General features: G+C 40.9%; 2 protein-coding genes across 4 annotated transcripts in view; one reads left to right on the forward strand and one right to left on the reverse strand.

Annotated features, from left to right (window-relative positions):
- Window positions 1-231: 231 nt before the first annotated feature.
- Window positions 232-17561, forward strand: irf10 (interferon regulatory factor 10). Of its 3 annotated transcripts, XM_053643571.1 has the most exons (10): window positions 232-823; window positions 1041-1214; window positions 2463-2646; window positions 4305-4357; window positions 5392-5434; window positions 8336-8437; window positions 10350-10736; window positions 13683-13801; window positions 14621-14752; window positions 16488-17561. In XM_053643571.1, the coding sequence occupies exons 2-9, from the start codon at window positions 1041-1043 to the stop codon at window positions 14711-14713; spliced, it is 1155 nt and encodes a 384-aa protein (XP_053499546.1). In that variant the 5' UTR covers window positions 232-823; the 3' UTR covers window positions 14714-14752; window positions 16488-17561. The 3 variants fall into 3 exon arrangements, with proteins under 3 accessions (XP_053499546.1, XP_053499545.1, XP_053499547.1); XM_053643570.1 differs by having other exon boundaries at window positions 233-823; window positions 14621-17561; XM_053643572.1 differs by having other exon boundaries at window positions 235-823; window positions 8339-8437; window positions 14621-17561.
- Window positions 17562-18794: 1233 nt separating this feature from the next.
- The window catches only part of zmp:0000000926 (ataxin-1), a 36993-nt gene continuing 29278 nt past the window's right edge, over window positions 18795-26509 (reverse strand). The window contains exons 2-3 of the mRNA XM_053643694.1: window positions 23257-24753; window positions 18795-19337 (exon numbers count right to left, since the gene is read on the reverse strand). Of these exons, the coding sequence (XP_053499669.1) occupies window positions 18795-19337; window positions 23257-24606 (1893 nt within the window). The 5' untranslated portion in view covers window positions 24607-24753. The remainder of the gene's footprint in view (window positions 19338-23256; window positions 24754-26509) is intronic.

The raw sequence follows: 26509 nt of genomic DNA on the forward strand, positions 1-26509 counted from the left end.
CCGCCCTTCTTAAACGTCCTTTCTGATTGAGGGTCAGTAGTTTCTCTGCTATAATTTAAATGTTATTACCATTTCTGATCTTGTGTGTGAGTGTGTGTGTGTGTGAGTGTGTGTGTGTGAGTGTGTGTGTGTGTGAGTGAGTGCATGTGAGTGTGTGCGTGTGAGTGTGTGTGTGCATGAGTGTGCGTGTGTGTGTGAGTGTGTGTGTGTATGAGTGTGTGTGTGTGAGTGTGTGAGTGTGTGTGTGTGTGTGAGTGTGTGTGTGTGTGTGAGTGTGTGTGTGAGTGTGTGTGTGTGTGAGTGTGTGTGTGAGTGTGTGTGTGTGAGTGTGTGTGTGTGTGAGTGAGTGCGTGTGAGTGTGTGCGTGTGAGTGTGTGTGTGCATGAGTGTGCGTGTGTGTGTGAGTGTGTGTGTGAGTGTGTGTGTGTATGAGTGTGTGTGTGTGAGTGTGTGAGTGTGTGTGTGTGTGTGAGTGTGTGTGTGAGTGTGTGTGTGTGTGTGTGAGTGTGTGTGTGAGTGTGTGTGTGTGTATGAGTGCGTGTGTGTGAGTGTGTGAGTGTGTGTGAGAGTGTGTGTGAGTGTGTGTGTATGAGTGTGTGTGTGAGTGTGTGAGTGAGTGTGTTTGTATGTGTGTGTGCTGTGAGTGTGCTGTGAGTGTGTGAGTGAGTGTGTGTGTGACTGTGTGTGTGTGCTGTGAGTATGCCTATCAGAGAGGAAAGCGAAAGTATTTCCTGTCTTGCTTTCTCTTTCATTTTGAGCTCGAAGTACAGCGCACACTTTGGAGTGCACATGTGAACACACGCTCTTCCGTCTCAGACAAACCGTAAGTTCTCGTTAAAAAGCTTTCCTCGCATTCTTTCAGATCTCGCCTGAAATGTACTATTTCGACATTTCTAGACGTGAACTCTCCAAGTAAAACGACCGAAACTAGAGCTTTGTGCCCGAGGTCATGTGACAGCGTGTTTTCCGGATCCTTCTCTGGCTGCGTGTAGAAGAAAACGCTCAGGATGTTATTGATGTGGGTTTTTAATTGTCCACAGATGGAGCAGAAGGAGAGCCCGATGCGTCTGAGGGAATGGCTGATCGCGCAGATCAACAGTGGGAAGTACGCCGGACTGAGCTGGGAGAACGAGGAGAAAACTTTATTTAAAATCCCGTGGAAACACGCAGCTAAGCAGGACTACAGGCAGAACGAAGACGCTGCGCTCTTCAAGGTCCCAATGATCGTTAATCAGTTCGTATGAATCCTTCTGATCTCGCGTAACGATCACAAGGGAAGCAATCCGAACACATAAAACATCCTCGGCAAATGAAATCAACAAAGAAACAAATCTAGCTGTTAATTATTAACATGCCGAAGCGCTGAAATGACTCAACTGAACCCTTTAATTTGCTGAATTACTGTACAGATTCTTCAATTAATCCTCATAATAATCTCAATAAATGCTCCTTCCCTTTGGAACTCTCTTCCTCTGGAACTAAGGGAAGCTCAGACCTGTGGCATTTTTAAAGCTCAACTTAGGACTTTATTATTATTATTATTATTATTATTATTATTATTATTATTACTATTATTATTATTATTATTATTTAAAAAGTGGATGGACTCTTAAAATTGACTAAAACACCTACCGTGTTCATTTAACCCCTAAACGGTATAAGAGTATAATTGAATTTTATTTAGTTCATTTACTTGTTACGGGTTAATTTAAACTAGATTCTTAAACGTTAACCGCGTATCAAAAAAAATTCCTCCGTTACCGTGAGTCAGAAACGTACTTTTTCCGTCGTGAAATGAACTTTTAACAGCTTCGAGCGAACGCCTAACTCTGATAACGTTTCCATTTTCTGTTTCGTTACAAAATCGAATGAACTTGAACGGAATGTTAAATGGTTAACTCTTCCACCGGTAGAGGATTAGAAAAAAAAAAAAAGATTAGAATTAGCACTGAATGAATTCTTTTGTTGTTAACATGTATAATAATACGGCCATTTAGAATCAACACAAGGATAAAGACTTAAAGTAATTATTGTATTAACACCTACTGTGTGTGTGTGTGTGTGTGTGTGTGTGTGTGTGTGTGTGTGTATTTGCACATCGATGCATGGGTGTGTTTATTTATGCGTGTGTATATGCGCATGTGTATGTATGTATGTGTGTGTGTCTGTGTGTATGTGTATGTGTGCGCTTTTACACATCAATACATGGGTGTGTTCACTTACGTGTGTATGTGTGTGTATGTGTGTTTGCACATACAGTAACTGTGGATATTTTTTTAACTGTATGTGGCTGCGTGTGTATTTGCACATTTGTACGCATGTGTGTGTGTGTCTATCTGTACGGCTGTGTATATGTTTTACTGTCTAAATGTCTGTGTGTGTGTGTGTGTGTGTATCCATACAGCTGTGTAAACGTATTAATGTCTAAATGTGTGTGTGTGTGTGTGTGTGTGTGTGTGTAGGCGTGGGCAGTGTATAAGGGGAAGTACCGTGAGGGTCGAGACAGAGCCGACCCCTCAGCGTGGAAGACTCGGCTACGCTGCGCCCTCAACAAGAGCTCTGAGTTCCAGGAAGTTTCCGAACGCAGCCAACTGGACATCTCTGAACCGTACAAGGTGTACAGGATAGTGGAGGATACACAAACAGGTGAACACACACACACACACGCACACACAAACACACACACACACACACACACAAATTCAATACTACAGAAGCTGAACATCCAACAATGTTTGACCATAATTCTCATCACTGAGACTTTTTCACATCCAGGAAATGACATCACACTGTTTTGACACATAATTGATTATTTAATTCAGCATGGTGGACTTCCTGAAGGAAATCTGAAGGAAATCCCGTGTGTATATGAGACATGGAGGGGGAAAAAATATTAAACATAAAAAAACCCCCACACATTTATAGAAAAAACCAAGAAAAACCAGTGACGAAAGCACGAGGAATGAAATAATGGATGAAAGATCGAAAGAAAGTAGTTTACATTAAATGGTAAATGGTCTGCACTTATATAGCGCTTTTATCCAAAGCGCTTTACACTGTGCCTCATTCACCCATTCACACACACACTCACACACCAATGGTAGCAGAGCTGCCATGCAAGGCGCTAACTTGCCATCGGGAGCAACGTGGGGTTCAGTGTCTTGCACAAGGACACTTCGGCATGTGGAGTCACGTGGACCAGGAATCGAACCGCCAACCCTACGGTTAGTGCACAACCCGTTCTACCACCTGAGTCACAGCCGCCCCAGAATCGTGTTAAAAACATGATTCTTTAACTTGCAAAACCACAACGAGTTAGGAAGAATTTTACAAAAAAAGAACAAAGTGACGGAAGGAAGAAAGGAAGGAAGGTATGAAGCAGGGTGAGAGTGAGAGAGAAAGAGAAAGTAACCGAGAAAGAGGCACAGAAAACGAGAAACCGCTCGAAAAGAAGAAGTCTGAAAAATCTAAAAAGAAAGAAAGAAAGAAAGAAAGAGAATATGCAGAAAGTTGAGGGATAAACAAATGAAATGGAGAAAAAACAGTACGGATGAAAAAAGACTGAGAGAATGAAAGTACAAAAGAGAGACTGTAAAGTACAAAAAATTGAGAGGAAAAATAAAGGAAAGGGAGGAGAAAAACTGATAAGATTAAAAAAAACAACTGAAATAAAGTAGAAAAGAAATGCAGAAAGAAAGAAAGAAATGACTCTCTCTCTCTGCCTGCCTCTTTCATGAGTCTTTTTTTGTCTCTTATTGTGCTGCTGTCTGTCGCTCTCTCATCATGAGTCTCTCTCTCTCTCCCTGTCTCTCTCATCATGAGTGTCTCTCACTGTCTCTCTCTCTCATCAGGAGTATCTCTCACTCCCTGTCTCTCTCTCTCCCTGTCTCTCTCTCATCATGAGTCTCTCTCTCCCTGTCTCTCTCTCTCATCATGAGTCTCTCTCTCTCTCCCTGTCTCTCTCATCATGAGTGTCTCTCACTGTCTCTCTCTCTCATCAGGAGTATCTCTCACTCCCTGTCTCTCTCTCTCTCCCTGTTTCTCTCTCATCATGAGTCTCTCTCTCCCTGTCTCTCTCTCTCATCAGGAGTCTCTCTCTCCCTGTCTCTCTCTCTCATCATGAGTCTCTCTCTCCCTGTCTCTCTCTCTCTCATCAGGAGTCTCTCTCTCCCTGTCTCTCTCTCTCATCAGGAGTCTCTCTCTCCCTGTCTCTCTCTCCCTGTCTCTCTCTCCCTGTCTCTCTCTCTCATCAGGAGTCTCTCTCTCCCTGTCTCTCTCTCATCATGTGTCTCTCTGTCTTTCAGAAATCACTGTGAATACAGTAAAGGGCAAAGCATACAATGAAGTTCATGTTCAGGTAAAACAACAACAACACACACACACACACACACACACACACACACACACACACACACACACACACAAAGGGCAGCTGGAAATCCCCATTCAATAGCCACAATACATTTGCACAATGACATGAACACCTTGAATGGGAAAGTGAAACTATGAGAAGAACTAAAGTGTTATAGTGACACCTAGTGGATAAAACTGATGTAACATCTCTACCAGTACAAATGTACAGAACCAGATCATTTACTTTACACTGCAGTCTATACTTTACAGCACCTTCGCTGTTCATAGACAACTAGTTCACCCTGAGACATATGATTTTCTAGAACGTTCTTTTGGGGTTCACGGAAATGCCTCTTTCTCTGTGCTGATAAAAGCCTCTCACTCGGTTTAATGAGATTTAATGATTTAATGATTCACACCCCAGGCAGCTGCTGCTTTGTGAAACAGTACAGCTGTCAGTTTAAATTAATTAGCACTCAGAACTTCAGCCTACCCACCCTACTGAAAATGAAAGTAGCTCAGGCTAACTTAGCTTAGCAAGGTTTTACTAGCGACACAAACGAGCACGGATCAGCATGAGATTCTGATTTTAAAAAAAAAAGCGTCTCTCTATACCTGCCTCTTTCATCCCGTCTAATCTGTCTCTCTCTCTCTCTTGCCGTCTTTCTGAAACCACGCAGTTCTGTTTCCCTTTCTTAGAAACTTCAGTATGTTGAGCATCGACCAAACTGGGGTGGGGGGTGGGGGGGTCATGACCCGATGATATTTATTCTACTTAAAATTAGTAACATCACTCAAAACTCTGAAGATGCATTTTGTGTGCTACTGTTTTGAGTCGATGAGTTGTGCGCTGAAGACTTTGAGACTTTCTGACAATCACGTGCATTACAGCGTGTGCATATTCAGATGATCAGGTATAGTGTAAATGTGATTTGAGACACGGGTCGTGTGGGAGACTTTCATTACTGAAGGATTATGTAGACGTGAGAGGAAAATAAAATCAAATGAATTCTAACTGTGTGATGTTTCTATTTTTAGGACGTAATACACGGCAAATCAAATAACAGCACAGTATCAGATGGTTAGTAGAAGACACACACACACACACACACACACACACACTGGACAGTTTGAATTTGTATGTATTTTGTTTGTAAAGTTCAATCTAAACCTCTTGTCATTGATGATACAGTTTTTTATTCCTCACACATAAAAGCACTTGAACACACACACACACTCTCACACACACACACACACACACACACCATGTCTTAATCATGACCTCCGAACTTGACTGCACAAATGCCTTAAAGTATAGGCACCTGTCCAGACGTGGGCATGTTTGAACACTTTGTAGCAAACCCGAAGAAGGAGAAAGAAAAGAAAACAAGTTTTGCATACACGTCTATAAGCGAATATATTCATATGTACGGCTGAGGCCAAAGGTTTCCAAAGTTTTTCTACAAACGTTGAACTCCACACATTTTCTGTCACTAGACATTTCCTGTGTTAAGTTGATTAGGTTCACGTATCATGTCAAAAAAGAATAGCTGAGAGACAGATTTATTTCAGCTTTTATTTTGGTCACGGCTCTTGTTGGAAGTTGTAGAGTTGCAGCCTAGTTGTAATGTTCTGGCTGAGGTGTTGAGGTGTTGCTTCAGCATTTCTGGATAATCCTCCTTCTTCATGACGCCGGTTATTTTTGATGCCCTTGGACAGAAAGACACCCACAACTCGGTGCTGCCACCCCCATGCTTCAAAGCCTCGCCTTTTCCCCCTCCATACATAGAACCGATCATCAGTTCGGTTTTTGTTTCATCTGACCCGAGAAGACTCTGGTGGTGATCACCTGCAGACTTCAGTCTGGATTTTTTTTATCTCTTAAATTAGGAGCTTTTTCCTTTTCACAGCAGCGTAGATCTCTCTTAATGATGGATGTTCATACTTTGATGCATCCAGCTCCTTTAACAGTTCCTTTGTTGTTGTCTTGGTGTTCATTTGAACCTTTTGGGCCAAACGTGGTTCATCCCTGGAGGGTTATTTGTTCGTCCTTCCTGAACCAAGCAGTGTCTGTGTGGTCCCAAGATTTTATATTTGTATACAATTGTTTGTAGAGATGTTCATGGTACCTTCAGTTGTTTGGAAATTGCTCCTAAGGCAAAACTAGATTCATTGTTCTGAGACCATGGCGGAGTTCCTATGGTATCAAGGGCAAAATGGCGTGATCTCTAAAGGGAGGCCTTTTTACAACCACAGGTGCACTCTCGTTAACTGCTGATTATAACAATTGGCCAATCGGAAAGTCAGTTAAAAGTCGTTACATGACTTTCTGGAATCTTCCAGACTCTTTAAGCCTAGTTCACACTACATCGACAGACTCCAACCAACACCAACAGATACGTTTGTCGGGGTTTGTCAGATCAGTGTTAATGTGTTAATACTGTCGGTGTTTGTTGGCGTTGGTCACTGTTTGTTTTCACCAAATGAACACGTTCAATCGGCATTTGTCCGGTTATGGAATGTCTGAGCAATGTGGCGTGGTTTTCCTCTGACCTTGACATGAACCTTTGCCACGATGATGAGACGTCTTCGAAAACTTAGGTGTGCTTAATTGTTGTTTCGGGGTTTTAAAGACGAAACACAGATTATTACCTGTTGTCGAGAAGCAAAGTGTGATCGCTAGGTGTTCACAGGTGAAATGGAATCTGTAAAATTTGTAGTTGGCCTCTGAATGATTTGTGTCACCATCTGAAGTAGTTGTTGAAACTGCTTGGGGGCAAAAGGAGCAAAATTTTGAAAGCTCGTCTGACTGCAGTTCTCGGCATAAAGGTAAACAAACGCCCTGTTTCTCATGTGGCTTCACGCGCAACCTCTTTTGTTCCACTCTTCGTCTTTTCAGGTGAAGAACACCAGAAAGATAACAGTAACCAGTCTGACTGTCCGTAAAAAAAATAAGTAGTGTTTGTTGGGGCAGTGTGAACAGTGTGAAAGTTGTGTTTCCCAACATTCTAAATCCAACGGCTAGAAATACATCTGTCTCTATTAGATCGTTTTAAATGATGTATTTAAATGATCCGACGTGAACAAAGTAGATATATACAAAATAAATATATATATATAGTGGGGGGAATAAGTATTGAACGCATCAACATTTCTTTCCAGTAAATATATTTCCCATGAGTATATTCACGTGAAATTTTCACCAGACATCAGTATTAACTCAAGAAATCTAGAAATATAAAGAATTCACAACATTAAAGACCATAAATGAAGTTATGTGTAATAAAGAGGAATGACACGGGGAAAAAAAGTACTGAACACACTAACTGAAATGTATTTAATACTTAGTGGAGAAGCCTTTGTTTGTAATGAGGGTTCAAGACGCGTCCTGTATGGAGAAATGAATGTTCCGCAGTATTCAGGTGTGATTTTGGCTCGTTCTTCTAAACATATTGTCTTTAAATCTTGTTCAATTGGATTCGAGTCAGGTGATTGACTGGACCGTTCTAACACCTTGATTTTTTATTTTTTTTTTAACTTATTTCCCTCACTGTAGTAACAGGATTCGTGTGAAAAACTGAGATTGAATACCTTTAGCCTATGTGTATGTCAACATTTAACCTCAACAGTATTGTGCAGTATATAATCACATTTATCACACTAAAATACAACTCATCCAACATGGAATAGCAACAACAACAACAACAACAACGCAATAAAAATGCTCAGAATTAGTTGTGAGTTTAAACACATAAGCAGAGTGGACGTTTTCGACCAACTGTGTGTCCTGAAACTCTGCAGTGAAAAGTAACTTCGTGGTGAAGTGAAACAGAAAGTAAAATGATGTTTACCTCTAATACACACAGTATACACTGGAAACTTGTTTTCTTCTGCTCTACTGACACCCTCTACTGTTTTTATGATAATAGAAGTCTTAATGCGTTTGTGTGTGTGTGTGTGTGTGTGTGTGTGTGCGTGCCAGCAGATGGCAGGTTGGATCTCTACAGCAATAACAATGTTGATGGTTATGACAGACATGCGAATGTTTCTGTCACTCTGCTAACAACATGGTCCCCCATTACAGGTAAATATATTTCACACATTTCATTTAGTGACACATCACACACACACACACACACACACACACACACACACACAATAAAAGGAGATGAATGGATGGATGGTAAAAATGAAAAGAAAGGGATAGGGAATGAATAAAGAGCAAAAAATAATGATGTATGTGTGGATGTATGGAGAGAAAGAATGGAAGGAAAAAAGATAAGGAATGAATAAAGAGAAAGAAATGAGAATCATGGATGGGTGGATGGTCATGTGTCTCAAATCACCTACTTCATAGAAGTACTACTTCATTGATTAATTTCCTGTAACAGCATGTACACACATGTTTTATTTCTATTTTACAATTTATTACAATATACAGTGCTGTGAAAAAGAATCCTGATTTCTTCTGATTTTGTGTATATCTCATAGGGAATTGTTTCAGAAATGAAAATAAAATCGAAGATAAAACGAAGGCGACCCGAGTAAACACACAATACAGTTTTTTAAATGAGAATGTAATTTATTGAAGCAAAAAAGTTCTCCAATACCAACTGGGCCTGTGTTAAAATGTATCTGCACCCGTAGTTACTTTTCCTCAAATCTATGAAACTGCGTTCATAATGGGGTTAAGCTGGACTAGATGGACCCAGGCCTGATTACTGCCAACCCTGTTCAATCACATCAACACTTACATAGAACTTTTACAACAGCATGAAGTTGGTTAAAATGTCGGCAAAAAAAGTTGTCAAAAAGTGGAACTGTTTGGAGGACAGAGGTCCCGTTACATCTGGCGTAAACCAAACACAGAAAGAACATCATATCTATGGTCAAGCATGGTGGTGGAAGTGTGATGGTGTGGGGATGTTTTGCTGCTTCAGAGCCTGGGCAACTTGGGATAATTAAGGGAAACATGAATTCTGCTCGCTACCAGAAAATCCTAAAAGAGAATGTCCGGTCCAAAATCCGCAACTGGATTATGCAGCGAGACAATGATCCAAAACATAAATGGTAAATGGTCTGCACTTGAAATAGAGGTGTTTGTTAGATCAGATCCAGTATGGCTTTTGTCAAATGTCGGCTATGGGCAAACAGAAAGAGGGAGGGGCTAGTTAAATGGTATATGGCGCACTTATATAGCGCTTTTATCCAAAGTGCTTTACACTGTGTCTCATTCATCCATTCACACACACACACACACACACACACACACACCAATGGTAGCAGAGCTGCCATGCAAGGTGCTAACTTGCCATCGAGAGCAACTTGGGGTTCAGTGTCTTGCCCAAGGACACTTCAGCATGTGGAGCCACGAGGGCCAGGAATCGAAACGCCAACCCTACGATTAGTGGACAACCCGCTCTACCACCTGAACCACAGTCGCCCAATGAATGGCTCAAAAAAAGCTAAATGAAAGTTTTGGAGTGTCCTAGTCAAAGTCCTGACTGGAACCAATTGAGATGCTGTTATAGGACCTTAAACAGGCAGTTCATGCTCGAAAACCCTCCAATGTGGCTGAACTAAATCAGTTCTGCGAAGAAGAGTGGGACAAAATTCCACCACAGAGCTGTGAAAGACTGATCTCCAGTTACCGGAAGTGTTTGGTTGCAGTTATTACTGCTAAAGGTCGCACAACCAGATTTTAAGTGTAAGGGGGCAATTCGTTTTTTTTCACATGGGTGATAGATATTGGATAACCTTTTTGCTTCAATAAAAAAAAAAAACTGTATTGTATGTTTATTCGGGTTGCCTTTGTTTTATGTTGTATTTCATTGGAAGATCTAAAACTATTTATTATGAGAGATACACAAAAACAGAAGAAATCAGGAATACTTTTTCACAGCACTGTATTTCTCAATAACTAGCTTACTTAATAAATCTATTATTATTATTATTATTATTATTATTATTATTATTATGTGTGTGTGTGCTTCCAGACTTCCGACTCCATGTGTGCCTGTTCTATCACGGCCAGCTGGTTCAGGAATTGATCACCTCGTCTCCAGAGGGATGTTTTATCCTGCAGGGTTCGGCGCCGGTGGGGAATGAGCGTATTTACGGGCCGTGTGCAGCTCACACTCTGTGCTTCCCTCGCCTGGACACTCTGCCCATCCCACCGGGCATCGCCGAGGCCATGAGCCGCCTTTTGCCTCACCTGGAGAAAGGCGTGTTAGTGTGGGTTGCCCCTGATGGAGTCTTCATCAAACGCTTCTGTCAGGGACGAGTGTACTGGGACGGGCCACTCGCCCAACACACACACCAACCCAACAAACTGGAGAGAGAGAAGACGTGCAAACTGCTCGACATCAGCGTTTTCCTGCAGGGTGAGGACGGTAGTCCACAGCGCTCTCCCTCCCTCTCTATGTTTCTCTGTCTCTCTCCAGTCTATGTCTCACCCTCTCTCAAATCCAAATTCAGATTCAAAACAGCTTCATTGCCATGAATTGCCATGCAATTGTTGCCAAAGCATCGTTTGGGGTAAGGAAACAAGATAAAATGTTGTCTTAGTGGTTAGCACGTTTGCCTCGCACTTCCGGAGTCGGGGATTCGAATCTCGTCTCCGTCCTGTCTGGATGCACTTTGCATGTTCTCCCTGTACTTCGGGGGTTTCCTCCGGGTACTCCGGTTTCCTCCGCTTGTCCAAACGCACGTGTTGTATGCTGGCTAGAATTTCCAACTTGTCTGTAGTGTGTGATTATGCCCTCGTATGGACTGGCACCCCGTCCAGGACGTCCCCTGCTTTTTGCCCCGAGTTCCTTGGGATAGGCTTCAGGCTCCCCGTGACCTTGTGTAGGATATATGTTATGGAAAATGGATGGATGGATGGATGGATGGATAGTTAGATAAATTAAAAACAAAAAACAATTGAAGGAATCTGTACAAATTCATACATTTACGGTGTATAGTACACATATTTACGCTATTTACAAGTATATTATTGTTGCGTAACATATTACCATTAATATTCACATGGGATTAGCTTCCATTGTCTTCTTCTCGTCGGTGCGATTCACAACAATTTGAAATGTTCCTCCGTTCAACTCGAACGAACACGCTTTGGTAAGCTAGCAAGTCAAATTCAGCTCAGCATCAAGCACCACTGAAGCATGTTACTTGCTTCCACTGTTTATACTTAATGCTCCCCATCCATCTCTCCTTTTTTCTATCTGTCCCATCGTTCCTCCTTTTCGGTCTTTTATTTTGGTTTCCCTTCATCGTATTATTTTTTTTTCTGACTGTCTGTCTATCCAGGGATCGTTAAGATGAAAAGTATTCCATGGTTCACACAACCACCGCTTAGTGGTTAGCATGTTCGCCTCACACCTCCAGGGTCGGGGGTTCGATTCCCACCTTGGCCCTGTGTGTGCGGAGTTTGCATGTTCTCCCAGTGCTGCTGGGGTTTCCTCCGGGTACTCCGGTTTCCTCCCCCAGTCCAAAGACATGCATGGTAGGCTGATTGGCATGTCCAAAGTGCCCGTAGTGTATAAATGGGTGTGTGAGTGTGTATGTGATTGTGCCCTGCGATGGATTGGCACCCTGTCCAGGGTGTACCCCGCCTCCCTGGGATAGGCTCCAGGTTTCCCCGTGACCCTGAGAAGGATAAGCGGTATAGAAGATGGATGGATGGATGGATGGACACAACCACCACTAACCTGCGCTGTTTTGAATGCGGAGATGTAGGACACAAACGAGTAGCATTCCGACGTTCTCATAAACAACGGCCTACAGAGACAGTGAACAGTAACAAAGCCTGAGCTAGCGAAGCCGTAACAAAACAGAGATAATCATAAACAGCACGTGTTTCTGATGAGCTGTGGTGTCCAACACAGACGCCTAAGAAGGAAATCATTTCTGAGATATATCGGTGGGAAATAAAGGGTAAGTTGTGACTCAGGCTGAACGCACAGAGTAAATGGGTTTTCAAGCGGAGATGAATAAACTGCAGGTTGAATGTCAAACGAATGAAGCGAGCTTGATTGGAACGGACAGTGTTTCCGACCATTCACTAGCAAAGCATGTGAAAGCCTCGTGGGGTTAAACACACACGGTGTAGGCGGAACACCTCCACACGCTGAGTGCTGTAAAACCATCTGTAACGACTCCCTGTACTCGCGTCAAAAAGAAAACGCTTTTTTTTGGCGACGCATTTCGAAGAGAGGTAAAACTCCTGGACGCTTTTTTTTTTTTTTTTTTCCAATGAAGAAAAATTCGAGAGATCAGCTGGAGAAGCGCTAACATCCACAGACCTCGAAGTAACTCGAAGCCTTTCAGCCTGAGAAAGTTCACGGACAGCAGTAATCTAATTATCGACCTTATTCTGAATAAGACGATATTGTGATTAAGGTGTTTACATGTGTTGCTTTCAGAATATTCATTTCATGTACCCGGTTTACGTGTTATAGAACATAGATGGATTAACGTCACACGTCATTACGTCCCCGCGCCACGCCGTCCGACGTCCCTCCAGAATTTCACGTATCGACATACAGTTGGTCTTCGTTATGGGACCGTATACAGTTTTGGGTGTTTTTATTTTTAATTTTACGAAAGCTTCAAGTGCGGTTCATTATTTGTCGTGCTGTACGTGCAAATAGACGACTGCTTGAAGCCATCCCTCCCATTCATCTCTCATTCTTTCTCTTATCCTCTATCTTTCTTTTCTCTCATCCCCTGTTTCCTCCTGTTATCCCCTTTCTTTCTATCTATCCTTCCACTTTCCCTGCATCTATTCATCCTCTGTGTTTTCTTTTTTCCTTTCAATCCTGGCACCTTTCCTCTTCTCTCCATCCATTTATTCCTCCACTCATCCTCTCACTTTCTCTCTTCTTTCCTTTTCTCTTCTCTATTTTTCCCTGCACTTTCTTTCTATCATCCCTTCTTTCGTCCTCTCCACACTTTCCTCCACATTCCACACTTTTTTTTTTTTTTTGCTCTGTCCATGTCTCGGTATCGTTTCTCTCTCTCCATTCATTCCTCTTACATATATTTACATATATTCCTTTTATATATTCTCTCTTTATCCAACCTTCTTCTCTCCATCGTTTCTCTTTTTCTCTCACATCCCTCTTTCTTGCTTCCACTGTTTATACTTAATGCTCCCCGTCCATCTCTCCTTTTTCTATCTGTCCATCATGCCTCCTTTTCTGTCTCTTTTATTTTGGTTTCCCTTCGGCTTATTTTTTTTCTGACTGTCTGTCCATCCAGGCATCATTATGATCTTTGTATGTTTAACACCTTAGACTAAAACTGTGTGTGTGATTATTGTGTAGAGTTACACCAGCACCTGCAGGCAGGAGGGCCGAGGCCACGCTATGTGATTGACCTGTGCTTTGGAGAGGAGTTTCCTGATAAAAATCAACCCAAGAGCAAAAAACTCATTACAGCACAGGTGGGCTTTAATTGTATGCATGTGTGTGTGTGTGTGTGTAAGTAAATGTTTATTATTGTGTATGATTTAATACACATTTAAGTGTGTATTACTGTGTGAAATACTGGGAGTGTAAGTGTGTTTATTATTGTGTATATGAGTATTACTGTGTGTGTGTGTATGTGTGTTACGGTGTGCAATACTGGGTGTGTAAGTGTGTTTATTATTGTGTATGTGTGTATTACTGTGTGTGTGTGTATGTGTATGTGTATGTGTGTATGTGTATGTGTTTTATGGTGTGCAATACTGGGTGTGTAAGTGTGTTTATTATTGTGTAGATGAGTATTACTGTGTGTGTATTACTGTGTATGTGTGTGTGTGTGTGTGTGTGTGTGTGTGTGTGTGTGTAGCAGTAGCCTTGTGTACGTGTGTGTAATAAAATAAGATGAGCAGCAGAGGGAGCCACAGCACAAAACTAAACACACTGATCTGTCATTTCTCTTTCTCTCTCTCTCTCTCTCTCTCTCTCTCTCCACCCATCCATCATCTTTCATCCTCGTAACATCGTTCCACCCTCTTTATCTTTGATCTCTTTATCTATATTCTCATGTTTCATGTTTATCTTTTATGTACTTCTTTCTTGCTATCCATCCATCATTAGTAGTTCTTTCTCTTTATCCATTCCTTATCTTTTACTTTCCATTTTTTCTCTCTCCATACATACACACATACATCATTATTTTTGCTCTTTATTCATTCCCTATCCCTTTCTTTTCATTTTTACCATCCAACCATCCATCCATCCATCTCCTTTAATTGTGTGTGTGTGTGTGTGTGTAGGTGGTGCCCATGTTCGCTAAGGAGGTGCTAGAGGGTCTGCAGAAGCATGATGCTGAACTGAAACTAAGTCTGAAATCAGACGCACAGAAATGAGATCCATCCCTCCCTCTCTCGATCCCTCCGTCCATCACTGTAGATATAAACACACCCTACACACTCAACTGTTTTCTTTTTTGAACTTTTTGAATTTCTGAATTTAAAATTGTTCTTGTACAGTTTAAGAGTAAAGCTTTTGAATGGTTAACCAATCAAAACAAAGACATAGGAAAATAGCATCATGCTAACTAGTGGCTAACATCATTAGCCATGTTAGCGTGTTTAAATGCATTACCTCAGAACCAACCATGCTCCATGCTGTGCTAAATGTTGGTATCAATAAATGACAGATTTTACCAGTAAAACTAGCATAATCAAACACATTAAAACTAGCAGTCAAGTTTCCTTAAGTAGCTAACAACCGATTAGCATTTTGCTGATGAAAGCATAACTGCTAGCTTTCTGTTATTGTTAGCCTATGTAGCATGTTTGGGCAATGCTCTTTTAAAGCAATATTTCAGTTATAAACTATAGTAATTAAAGTCAATAAAATAACACTGTTATTTAATTATTTTATTTTATTACAGTCAATGAAAATTAAAATGGCAGGAATTACCTTGTACAATGTTTTTGTTTAAAAACAAAAGCTAACATTGCTAACAATACATGAAAGGGGATACTAGTGAAATCACGCTAATTGTGAGTACTTGCTTTGATTGATTGTCGACTGTTAGTATGCTTGTTAACTCCCATAGATTTAACTATCCTCATTTGAAAGGAGAGTTTCATTCAGCAAAAATGCTAACGTTGCTAAACGTCATGGCTAGCTTCACCATTGCATTACTCTGTAGGCTATAAATAAAAAAGGAAATTACAGTTCGCATGTTCAAATTAATAAGCTTATTCTAACTAACTACTCGTTTCCATTTATTGCTAACCATGTTAGCCTGTGAGTTTTTCTGAGGAAAGTCTCTTTGTTTTTGTGGACAGTTTTCTGCTTTATTTCGTTTTGCTTGGTTTAAAGAGTGAATCCGAGAACGCCTTTAACAGCTGCACTCATAAATACTGTGAGATGGTTTTAAAAGCGACTCGGTTAAAAGTGGAAAATGTTTATGTTGACAACTTTGCAAATGGTTTCACGCTAAGTATAAAAGCTTAAAATGATATAGCTATGTTAACTTGCAAACAAATAGGAAACTGTACCAGGCAAATGGTATCCTAGCTGCTAGCTGTGTCGTACTAGCTTACTCGCTAGGCTTACAAGCTACTACACTGTTGAATTATCCACCATTTTTAAAAGAATATTTCAGTCATTGTGAAGGAAATGACTTAGCAAAAAGCAAAATTAGCATCGTCCTTAAAGCATCATGCTAATTCTGACTAGTTGATACTTCAGGGAATTATCTGCACTCGTTTTGAAGGAAAGTTTCAGTCAAAATGTTGCCAATATACTGTAGTAGCAGCGTTGCATTGATGTTGTATCAGATAAAGCATAATTCTCACCAGAAAAACAAAACAAAAAAAATTAAAACCTAAGATAAAAGCTACAACCTCCACCTTTGTCTAGTAAATAAACAGGCGATGAAGAACATTTTCATGTCGGAATAAAGGGAAGTTTTATTTATTTATTTTTTGTGATTTAAACCAAATAGCAAACCTGCATCATACTAATAGTATTGCTAATTTGTTAGCCATATTAGCATGTTGCTCATTCTAGAGTGCCAAAAATTGCCAGTTTTACCTCTTATCTTTACTATGAGGCTTTCATTTTTCTTTCTTTTCTTTTTTTAAACACAGTTTATAATGTAAATTGTTTTTTTTTATCTAACAGGCAGCTTGGATTCAGAATTCAGCTTTTGGGGAATGCAGCCTTTTTTATTTGTGTTTGTTTGTTTGTTTGTTTTCCTTTATAATCATTGTGTGCAAAGTAAAAACTGTGAAAAAAAAAATGCTAACATCACATCCTGAACATATTTTGTCAATGTCACTGTTATATATCATGTATTTATTCAGTTTTAATCAGTCATTCGTGTTACCTCTTAATTATCTGGGTCATCTGGTTTATTAAATAATAAAAATCTGACTCCATTTAAATCTATAAAGCATTCTTTTATTTCTAGCGAACACTGTTTTACAGTCTCACAAGTTTTAAAAATATACAATTTTATAGCTATACATTTATAAAGAAAAAATAAAAATAAAATAATAATAATAATAATAATAACAATCCTCTTTTTTTTCTGGAAAAAAATCACCACCACCACAAAAAATAAAAATAAAAATAAAAATAAAAATAAAAATAAAATCAATCAAAAATTAAAAGAAAGGGAAAGAGTGTGCTTGATCAAAAATGAATACCCGTATCTGAGTTTAAAATACTTTCCATATATATATTTTTTATTTTACAATTTTTTTTCCCCCCTGCTTTCATATTGTACAGAAAAATAAAGAAGGTGGAAAAATATGGAGGGAAAAAAAAAAAAAAATCGAAAGCACATTGCGAGGTCAAGTGCACTCACAAAGCATCACCTTCCAACATGTTATTAGCACCTTTAAACCCCTTTCTTCTGGAAAAACACCAACGGACATCCCGTTATCGACGGGAATCTTCTCTTTTTCTTTCCTCCTTTAGTGTCTTTTCCGTTTTTACCCACACATTGGAGCGTAATGCTGAGCTGAATTTGCATTTAGACCTCGTATTGCGAAGCTAAAATCCGTATACATTCACCTCGAGAGCCAAAGCTCAGTTTAGAAGCGTGAAAGAAAACCGCATTGCGAAAGAAAAAAAAAAAGTAACCATTAATGTTTGTCATCATATTTGTCATATTATTTTTTTTTTATAGCATATTCATATGTAACACCTGTATAATATAGAACTATTCATATCATTATATAGTCATTTTTTTCCCATTCAATATTATTTCCTTTATAATACTGACTGAAAAGAGATACCCTGCAGAAAAAGTACACCGAAAACAGACGTGGCGTCAACAACAGGCAAGTTTGATTGTCTCAAAAGACATAAAGTCTGACTGTGCATCACTAGCATTGCGTTGTTTTTTTTTTGTTTTTTTTTCCTTCTGTCCTTCCTTCCTTCCTTCCAAACCCGTTTTAACCAATAAACACAAAAACACATATGGCTCTTCCAAAGTAACCATGAGGTCACGAATGATCAGTTTGGGTTAAAGTCCTTACATGATTCGTCACGTGGACTCTCTGTGCAAATGTCTCAGTGTGCTACCAAGGTGTGCTCATATTTCATCACATATTAACCTCAATGCATTTTAATTCCTATGTATCCTTCACGTATATAGGATGAAAACGTTTTCAAATATTTTGTGCCTGCGCAAATTAGTTCAATTTTTAATTTTTTTTTTTTTTTTTAAGGTCGAAAATGGCAGGTTTCGGTACAGCGTGAGGTTTCAGCCGGATAATTTGACGTTTTTATTGTTGTTGTTTTATCCTTTCTTGAATTCGACGTCGTATTCACATTTTATAACGGCACTGAACGTTTTCTAAATACACCGGCAAATACAATTCAAGTGAGTTTACCATTTGTTTGCGTTTTTTTTTTTTCTTTCAAAGCCATCACTGGCCGCCGATATTAATTTTTTAATTAATAAAAAATTAATCTTTTAATCTTCTTTCGCTTAATCTTTTAACGCATAAAGTATGCAGCATGATCGATTTCACTCAGCCGTTAAATAGTACTGATTTCACGAAAATGTTACGGTATTCATTCATGATGAGGCCTTTTGTTATAGGAAATGAATCAACAATATGGTGTTTTATTCCTCTTAAACCACAGCAAATTGCCAACAATTAAAATTTTTGCAATGTATATTTTTATATCAACTCCTTCTGACCAATCAGAATAGAGAACTTGCTGTGATATAAATTCTAAATAAATCTAAATTAAAATATATACATTATTTTTTGTTTTGTCATATATATATATATATATATATATATATATATATATATATATATATATATATATAAAACCATATATTTCCCATTGTAAAACAATGGATTTTTAAAAAATAATCAGGATAAACTGAGCAATAATGTATTAATTGTTGATATGTGATGAAATAAAAGCACTTCTTGGTAGGGAACTCAGTCTCTTAATAAGGACTTACTGCTGTCTCATTCGTTTACATCCTTGAGGTAAATCTGTGCAGCTCCTATTTCCTTCATGCAACTCGGGGGCGGACCAGCGTCTCTTTCGGGAGCGTGGCTTATCCTGGATCTCCCGCCGGGAATCAGACGGAAGCGATGTGGCAAGGGGCGGTGCCGTTCTGTCAGATCCGTGTGTGCTGGTCTCTGATCCTGCAGAAATGCGACTGCATGAGAGTTGTTGCAGCGAGGTGGGTGTTGGGATCGATGAGGTCATCGGCGGGGGTAACGAGGTCAACGATGGGGTCAATGAGTTCATCGTCGAGGTCACTGAGGAGGCTAAGGTGGCCACTGGGGTCAGTGAGTTGGGCATAGGTGTCAAGGTTGTTGTTGCTGTCGAGGGCAATGAGGTTGGCGTAGGGGTCAAAGCCAGGCAGACATCTCCCGGACTGAGCTGGCGGCAGTGGAGGCCGTAAAGCTCGGCGCTCCTCTGAGGACTGCATGAAGACCAGCCTCTGTCCCGCACAAAAAATGGATACTCCTCCAAAACCGTGAGCAATTCCTGCCAAGAGAAAAACCAGGAAACTCAACAAATGCTCGCCTGGTACTTGCACAAAATTAAATTGTGTTAATGCCTTTCCAGTGAGACAGGAAACTGGGAAAAACACTGGGTATCATTCAGATTCAAATTCTCTGTCTTTCCACTAAAGATATTTAGCCTGGGGAAATTGCACTGCATTTTAAAGGGGAATATTAGCCCAGGAATAATTAGTCTAGAAATGTAAGTTAAGGAAATTTATTCCAGAAACCTGGAACTTCAGTTCAGAAACCTAAACCCTGGAACTTCAGTTCAGAAACCTAAACCCAGAAACCTAAACCCTGGAACTTCAGTTCAGAAACCTAAACCCAGAAACCTAAACCCTGGAACTTCAGTTCAGAAACCTAAACCAAGAAACCTAATCCCAGGAACTTCAGTTCAGAAACCTAAACCCTGGAACTTCAGTTCAGAAACCTAAACCCAGAAACCTAAACCCTGGAACTTCAGTTCAGAAACCTAAACCCAGAAACCTAAACCCTGGAACTTCAGTTCAGAAACCTAAACCCAGGAACTTCAGTTCAGAAACCTAAACCCAGAAACCTAAACCCTGGAACTTCAGTTCAGAAACCTAAACCCAGGAACTTCAGTTCAGAAACCTAAACCCAGAAACCTAATCCCAGGAACTTCAGTTCAGAAACCTAAATCCAGAAACATCAGTTCAGAAACCTAAACCCAGGAACTTCAGTTCAGAAACCTAAACCCAGGAACTTCAGTTCAGAAATCTAAACCCAGGAACTTCAGTTCAGAAACCTAAATCCAGAAACATAATCCTAGGAACTTTACCTTAGGAACAGCACAGGAACTTTAGTTCAGGAACCTTAGCCCAGGAACTTTAGTTCAGGAACCTTAGCCCAGGAACTTTAGTTCAGGTACATAAACCCAGAAATCATAGCAGAGGAACTTTAATTCAGGAACGTTAGCTCAGGCACTTTATTTATGAAACCTTAACTTAGGAAACTTAGCCCAGGAAATGTAGCCTAGGAAAAGTCCAGGAACCATAGCCCAGGAACTTTGACTAGAAACCTTACCCCAGGAAGTTTAGTACAGAAACCTAAACCCTGGAACTTTTGCCAGGAACTTTATTTCAATAACCTAAACCTAGTAAAAATAATAATAAATTTCAGGAACTTTATCCTAAGAACAGCCCAGGAACCTAAGTTGAGGAACCTCAGCCCAGAAACTTTACTTCAGGTACATAATCCCAGGTAACCTAGCCGAGGAACTTTAATTCAGGAACCTTAGCCAAGACATTTTAGTTCAGGAACCTAAGCTTACAAAGTTGGTGGGTGTCTGACTCTTGTCTGACGTCATTTCCGCTATTTTCATTTGACACATTCTTGTACCTCCGAACTATAAAAATGGTCAAATATGAAATACAAATAAGTTCCACCATCTTGGACTTGTGGAAATCACATGGCGATCATACATGAGTGTTTCCCATAAGCTACATTTTCCCTTATTTACACAGTTTTAGTGAGAATAATAGGCAAAACTGTCATGTCTGCTCCACACACAAACAAACTCCATTTCCAAGAATCTTCAGCCAAACAATGAACTACAAACCTAGTCACATGACCCATCACATGAATGCTACCTTATTCCAGTTCCCCCAGACTTCCAGTCACAGCCCCCTGTTCCCAATCAGCCTATAATCATTCCCCATAAATAACCCAGGCTGCGTCTCAAATCGGCTCAATCGCTCAGTAGTCAGGGAACTCATCAGGGACTGTCCATTTTAAGGACTGTCTCGATTGCATAATCCTTCCAGTACACTGGAACATTCTCTCCTTAAAAAATCCCACAATGCACCACAAAAACCAGGGAGCATCGATGCTCACTATGTTCCCTTATTGGAAATGAAGTAATGTTTTCTGATGCCTCTCAGATCGAACAAAAAATGTGGGACGAACTCTCAGCCAAATTCTGGCTACATGTAGTAGCTTGTTATTGTTGTTGTGGATCTCAAATGATTACTTACGTTAGCGATTTTTAACTTTAGTTGACATTTTTTATGCGGTTTGTTCGAGTCTAATGGCTTCTAAGTGTTTAATGATATTTTTTTTTAATCCACTAGCTTGACTACGATCCTGACATATTGACATATTTATATGACATATAAAACGTAATGATTTTGAAGTTTAAAATTTTTGGTGACATAGTCATGTCGCCGGAAATGATCAGTGTCCCAATCCTTACCAGTGCACAAATTCATGTACACGGTTCACCACCTACTGAACTAGGGAGCTGGTTGAGACGTCCCCCCCCCAGACTTTAAGTGAATGTTTGCAAATTCTCTCTTAAATTTAGGGGGTATATTTCATTTTTAGCCAAATTGTTGGGTTTCCACATTCAGTGATGGAAATATTGCATGTATAGCAGTGCTAGGTAAGTGTTTATAAGACGTTGGACCACTGATCGGAAGGTTGTGAGTTCAAATCCCAGCACCACCAAGCTGCCACTGCTGGGTCCTTGAGCAAGGCCCTTAACCTTCAACTGCTCAGTTGGATAAAGAAAGTCGCTCTGGATAAGGGCGTACATGTAAATGTATAAATCAGTGTTGTTAAAACAGTAATGCAATTTAAACTCAGTATGTTGTCAAACTCATAAATTAAAAAAATATATATACATATACATACAGTGGAACCACATTGAGGTTTCTTCATTAATCATTTACTCATAGAAACCTAATTAGTAATTCTGAAATCCTAAAACCCTGCACATTTCACAGGATCCTATGGTTTTCACATGTGATTATATGACTAATCACGTGTAGAACTTGTCAATGACGCACAGATTGCACGAGTAAATTCTAGTAACCGTGTGAGTAATCTGTGATCACACATGGACATGCGAGAAAACTTTTAAATAAATGAATCATGCAGAAAAAAAAAAATATGCAAAGCATTGTATCGCATATGAAAGAAAAAAAAAACCCAAAACACACGTACATTTCAGATATGAATCGTGCGATTGCTCATATGTGAAGTTCATATGACTTTTCTCGTTCATAACTATCTAAAATATCATCATTTACCACACGAGCATGAAGTAACGAGTTCATCGGGAATACTGGAAGGTTTTAGAGTCAAACCGCTGTGTCAGTTGTGTAGCAGCGCAAGCTCATGTTTGCATATTCATAAGAATTTGTACAAGCACACTTGTAGGAAGGTTAAAATGCTTCATTCATACGGAACGCAACTAAATCACCTCTAGAGACACACTGCAGGTCAAAAACGTTGGGAGCACAAACGGGGCGAGTGTACTACACTTTACGATCGCAGTAGTAGTAGTAGTAGTAATGGGCGGTTTAATCGTTTATCTGGTGTATTGGATGTAAAATGTGTTTATCTTAAGGTGTAGATTTTGATATATCGGTATGCAACACTTATGTCAGGATAAAATGTTCAGTATTACACAATATCCACAAAGAACAGGATGCAACAGACCCAAACACTGAATGTTGCGACATGAAAAGAAAAAAAAAAACCACATTATTTTGTATTCTTGAATGCACACTGGTTCTATGAATCTGTCGAATATATATTAAACGAGGCAACAAAACAAGGCTACTATGGTTTTATTTACTACCCCGAAAGGTTCTTCGGTTTATCCTTCTGAAGGTCCCTTAAAGGTTTTACGTAGTACCCGAGAACAGAGGGCTTTTCTTGAAAAGTTTGAAGTTAAATCCTTAGAGGTAAAACTCTTAACCATGCGGAGAACCCTTGAAGAACCCTTATTTCTAATCGTATATAGTAATCAATATGTTTCTACCGATATGCACTGATTTAACACTTTTTTTTGTTTTACTGACTGGTAAAGTGAGTTAACATTTGTCAATCTATTCTAGAGCCGATAGCCATGGCTTTCCCACTTCTGGACTGACCTGAGTGTTGCAGTCGGCAAGCAAAACCTGCAGATGATTGAAGCCATCGGTGGGTCCAGGTGAGATGAGTAGGATGGTGCAGGTACTCAGGTGGAACTCAGGTGTGGTGTCGGCGCTGTGCAGGAAATCCTCCGTCTGTAACTCTTCCACCCTTTTCAGACGGCCACCGGCCAACTCAATAAGGGAACCCTTGGCAAAATGAGGTAGGACTGCACTTGTTGGTGGGTCAGGACCACTGAGGACTGAAACAGAGGGTCGATAGGATCCTGGTGAAAGTTCTCGCTCCTGATAGACCCCATGGTTGTTGTGTTGACCATGAGGAGAGTGCTGGGAGTTCCTCAGAGGGGATGGAGGAGGACCTGAGGGATTAAAACTGGGGTATGCCTGAGGGTTATGGTGAACTGAGGAGTACAGAGACCCCAGGGCATAGTAGATCTGAGCTCCTGATTGGGAGGCACTTCCAACGGAAGGCTCATTAGAAGCCTTTGTCTTTCGTGTTTCAGAGGTGTAAGTGTGGGGAGTTGGAGGTTTTAGGATTGCCAGAGAGTCCCTGTCCGTATTGTGATGGAAGGAATGTGCATTAGGACCCACCTGGGACGGGGATACCCTCCTAGTATCGCGCCCTACCAGATCTTCTTGATTCTTCTTCCTTCCGTTGGAGTGGGAACCACCAACTCTTGGTTGAGAGTCACTTCCACTTTCCACCCTTCCACTGGATTCTGATCTAATGCCTTGTCCATCGAGACCATTATGTCTCCTGCTTGAGTACCTGAGCCTGCTTTCTGAAAGAAAATCATTGTGGTAGAGTGATGTTTGTGGGAAAAGGTGTGAGGAGGATGATGAAGGGAAGAGAGAGGAGGCATAGTCTCGCCTGAAATAGGGCCACATGTCCCTGGAATCGACTGCATAAGTGCCCTTGTATGTAGGCATTGACATGGACGGATGCAAACCAAGGGAATTGATTTCTCCTCGTAGCCAGCGAGAGTGGTGAGGAATTGGCGGTTCTGTTTCACCTTCTGACCTCCGTCCACTTGATCCATCTCTCCAGGAAGGTGAACCTGAGCCACGTCTTTCTCTCACCTGGCCAGAAAGGTATGGGTGGTGAAGGGATGAGTGGTAGGGCAGCTGCCATGATAGGGGAAACGGAAGGGCTGGAAGTTGGGGTGGGGGAGGTGGTGGAGGAGGTGGAAGGAATTCTTTATCGCCACGCGGTACGTGTTCCTGCCCTTCGGAAAGGTATTGTCTCCGGTGTCGAAGCGGTGCCGGGTATTTGAACTCGTCCTCCGGGGGGCGCTGTTCAGACGAGCCTTGCCGGGACTCGCGCTTTTTCGGGGGGAGGCTGGGATTCATGGGGTCTCCCCCAGGCCTGAGGGGCCAAAACTAGGTCACATGGGCTGATGGGGAGAACGAGGGGTCCGGATGGTGGCAAGATTCTCGGCTGAACAGCATCACGCACAAGATCGCAATTCACTCGGACCTGCGCTCAGAATTGCTCGCCTGAGAAAGAGAAAAAGCGAATGTATCAGAAACCACATGAGCAAGTGATTCAGAAATGCAGTGTGCATGACACTAAATAAGGAAACAATCGTTTCTTGGCTAACTGATGACATTTGGGATAAGCGAACCATACGTATTGTACATATACACTGTTCCTTCAAGAATGTTCAGCGTACTGTGGGTTCCCTGACTGTGATTAGTATGTGGTCACTTCTTACAATCACAGATATACAGCTCTGGTGTGTGAGGGTTTTAATGAAACACTTTCCATCCAGAGTTTGCAATGTGTGACTAAGAGTGTCAGAGAGAGAGAGAGAGAGAGAGAGAGAGAAATGTTGTTGGAAAAAAATCATAAAGTGGCCAAATCACTGATCCAGCCAATACTCGAGTCTCTGAACAGATCTAAATATAACTTACATGTGATTCCCACAATAACAATGTGCTAACAAACACACAAATCCATACCTGAACCACACACACACACACACATACACTACAGGAGGCAATATGCCTGCTCTTCGGAGAGGAAAAATGCTGATAAGTTTCTTCGGATCGTTGAAGCAAAGTGGGAATCCGACAAGTCGTCACCATCCACGGGAACACTTCACACACTTCACACACACGCACACCCTTCACACACACACACACACACACACATACACACACTTCACACCATTGGGTCCAGCTGTCAGTCACCGTTACCGTAGCAATTGAACGAGCTGCTCACCACCCACCCCTGATTGCCATAAGCTCGCCACAGGGTGTGCGGGGGAGTTTGCGCGAAATGAGAGAAAGGGAGAGAGAGAGAGAGAGAGAGAGAGAGAGAGAGAGAGAGAAAGAGAGAACCAGAAATGGTAGAAATGACAGAAAGAAGGAAGGAGGGATGTAGAAGGAAGGAGAAACGGAGGCGCATATAGAGAATGAGTCGGAATGGTGAGAATGAGAGAAAAGGATGAAAGGAGTGGAGAGAGAGAGAGAGAGAGAATGAGGGAGGGAGACATGGAGCGAAACAGAGGTACTGATGGATAGAGAAATGTGAAAGTTGAGAGAGAAGAATGGAGGGTGTGGAGAGAGAGGAAGAGAAATAGAGAGAAAGAGGAAAAGAGAGGAAGTCAAACAGACAGAGAGATAGGGTTCTCATTTCATTGCATGTGTGTGTGTGTGTGTGTGTGTGTGTGTGTGTGAGAGAGAGAGTGTGAATGTGTGTGTGTGGGAGTTTCTCTAATGTCTCTAAATTAAACTCTCTGATGTTTCGACGCCACATCTGCTCCTCCGTCTACAGCGCCGCCGCTGTCGCCATGGAAACTGAGCCCATACATTCAAGGCAGAGAACATGTGTGTGTGTATGTGTGTGTGAGGGGGATACATGGAGATACCAGTCTGAAACACACAAACAACACACTCTTCGGAACAACAAACACAATAAACCGGTGACAGTGAGCATGACCAACATCTGTAATATGTGATATGATGATACACTCACCGGCCACTTTATTAACTACAACTGCTCATTCATGCAATTATCCAAACAGCCAATCATGTTGCAGCAGCACTATGCAAAAAAAAATCATGCCGATAAAAGTCATGAGCTTCAGGTAATGTTCATCGAGTATGAAACAATGTACTGAGTACTGAGTATTTCACAAACTCAGGATTTTCACACACAGCAGTCTGTAGAGCTTATACAGAATGGTGAGAAAAAACATCAGACATCCTGTGAGCGAAAGTTCTGCCTGTGGAAGCTTGTTCATGAGGT

Source organism: Ictalurus furcatus, chromosome 15 (assembly GCF_023375685.1).
Source record: "Ictalurus furcatus strain D&B chromosome 15, Billie_1.0, whole genome shotgun sequence".
NCBI lineage: Eukaryota > Metazoa > Chordata > Actinopteri > Siluriformes > Ictaluridae > Ictalurus > Ictalurus furcatus.

Coding starts and splice junctions, on each gene's coding strand:
- irf10 (XM_053643571.1), top strand. CDS start 1,041: ATGGAGCAGAAGGAGAGCCCGATGCGTCTGAGGGAATGGCTGATCGCG. Junction 1,215..2,462: donor AAGACGCTGCGCTCTTCAAG/GTCCCAATGATC, acceptor GTGTGTGTGTAG/GCGTGGGCAGTGTATAAGGG. Junction 2,647..4,304: donor AGTGGAGGATACACAAACAG/GTGAACACACAC, acceptor TCTGTCTTTCAG/AAATCACTGTGAATACAGTA.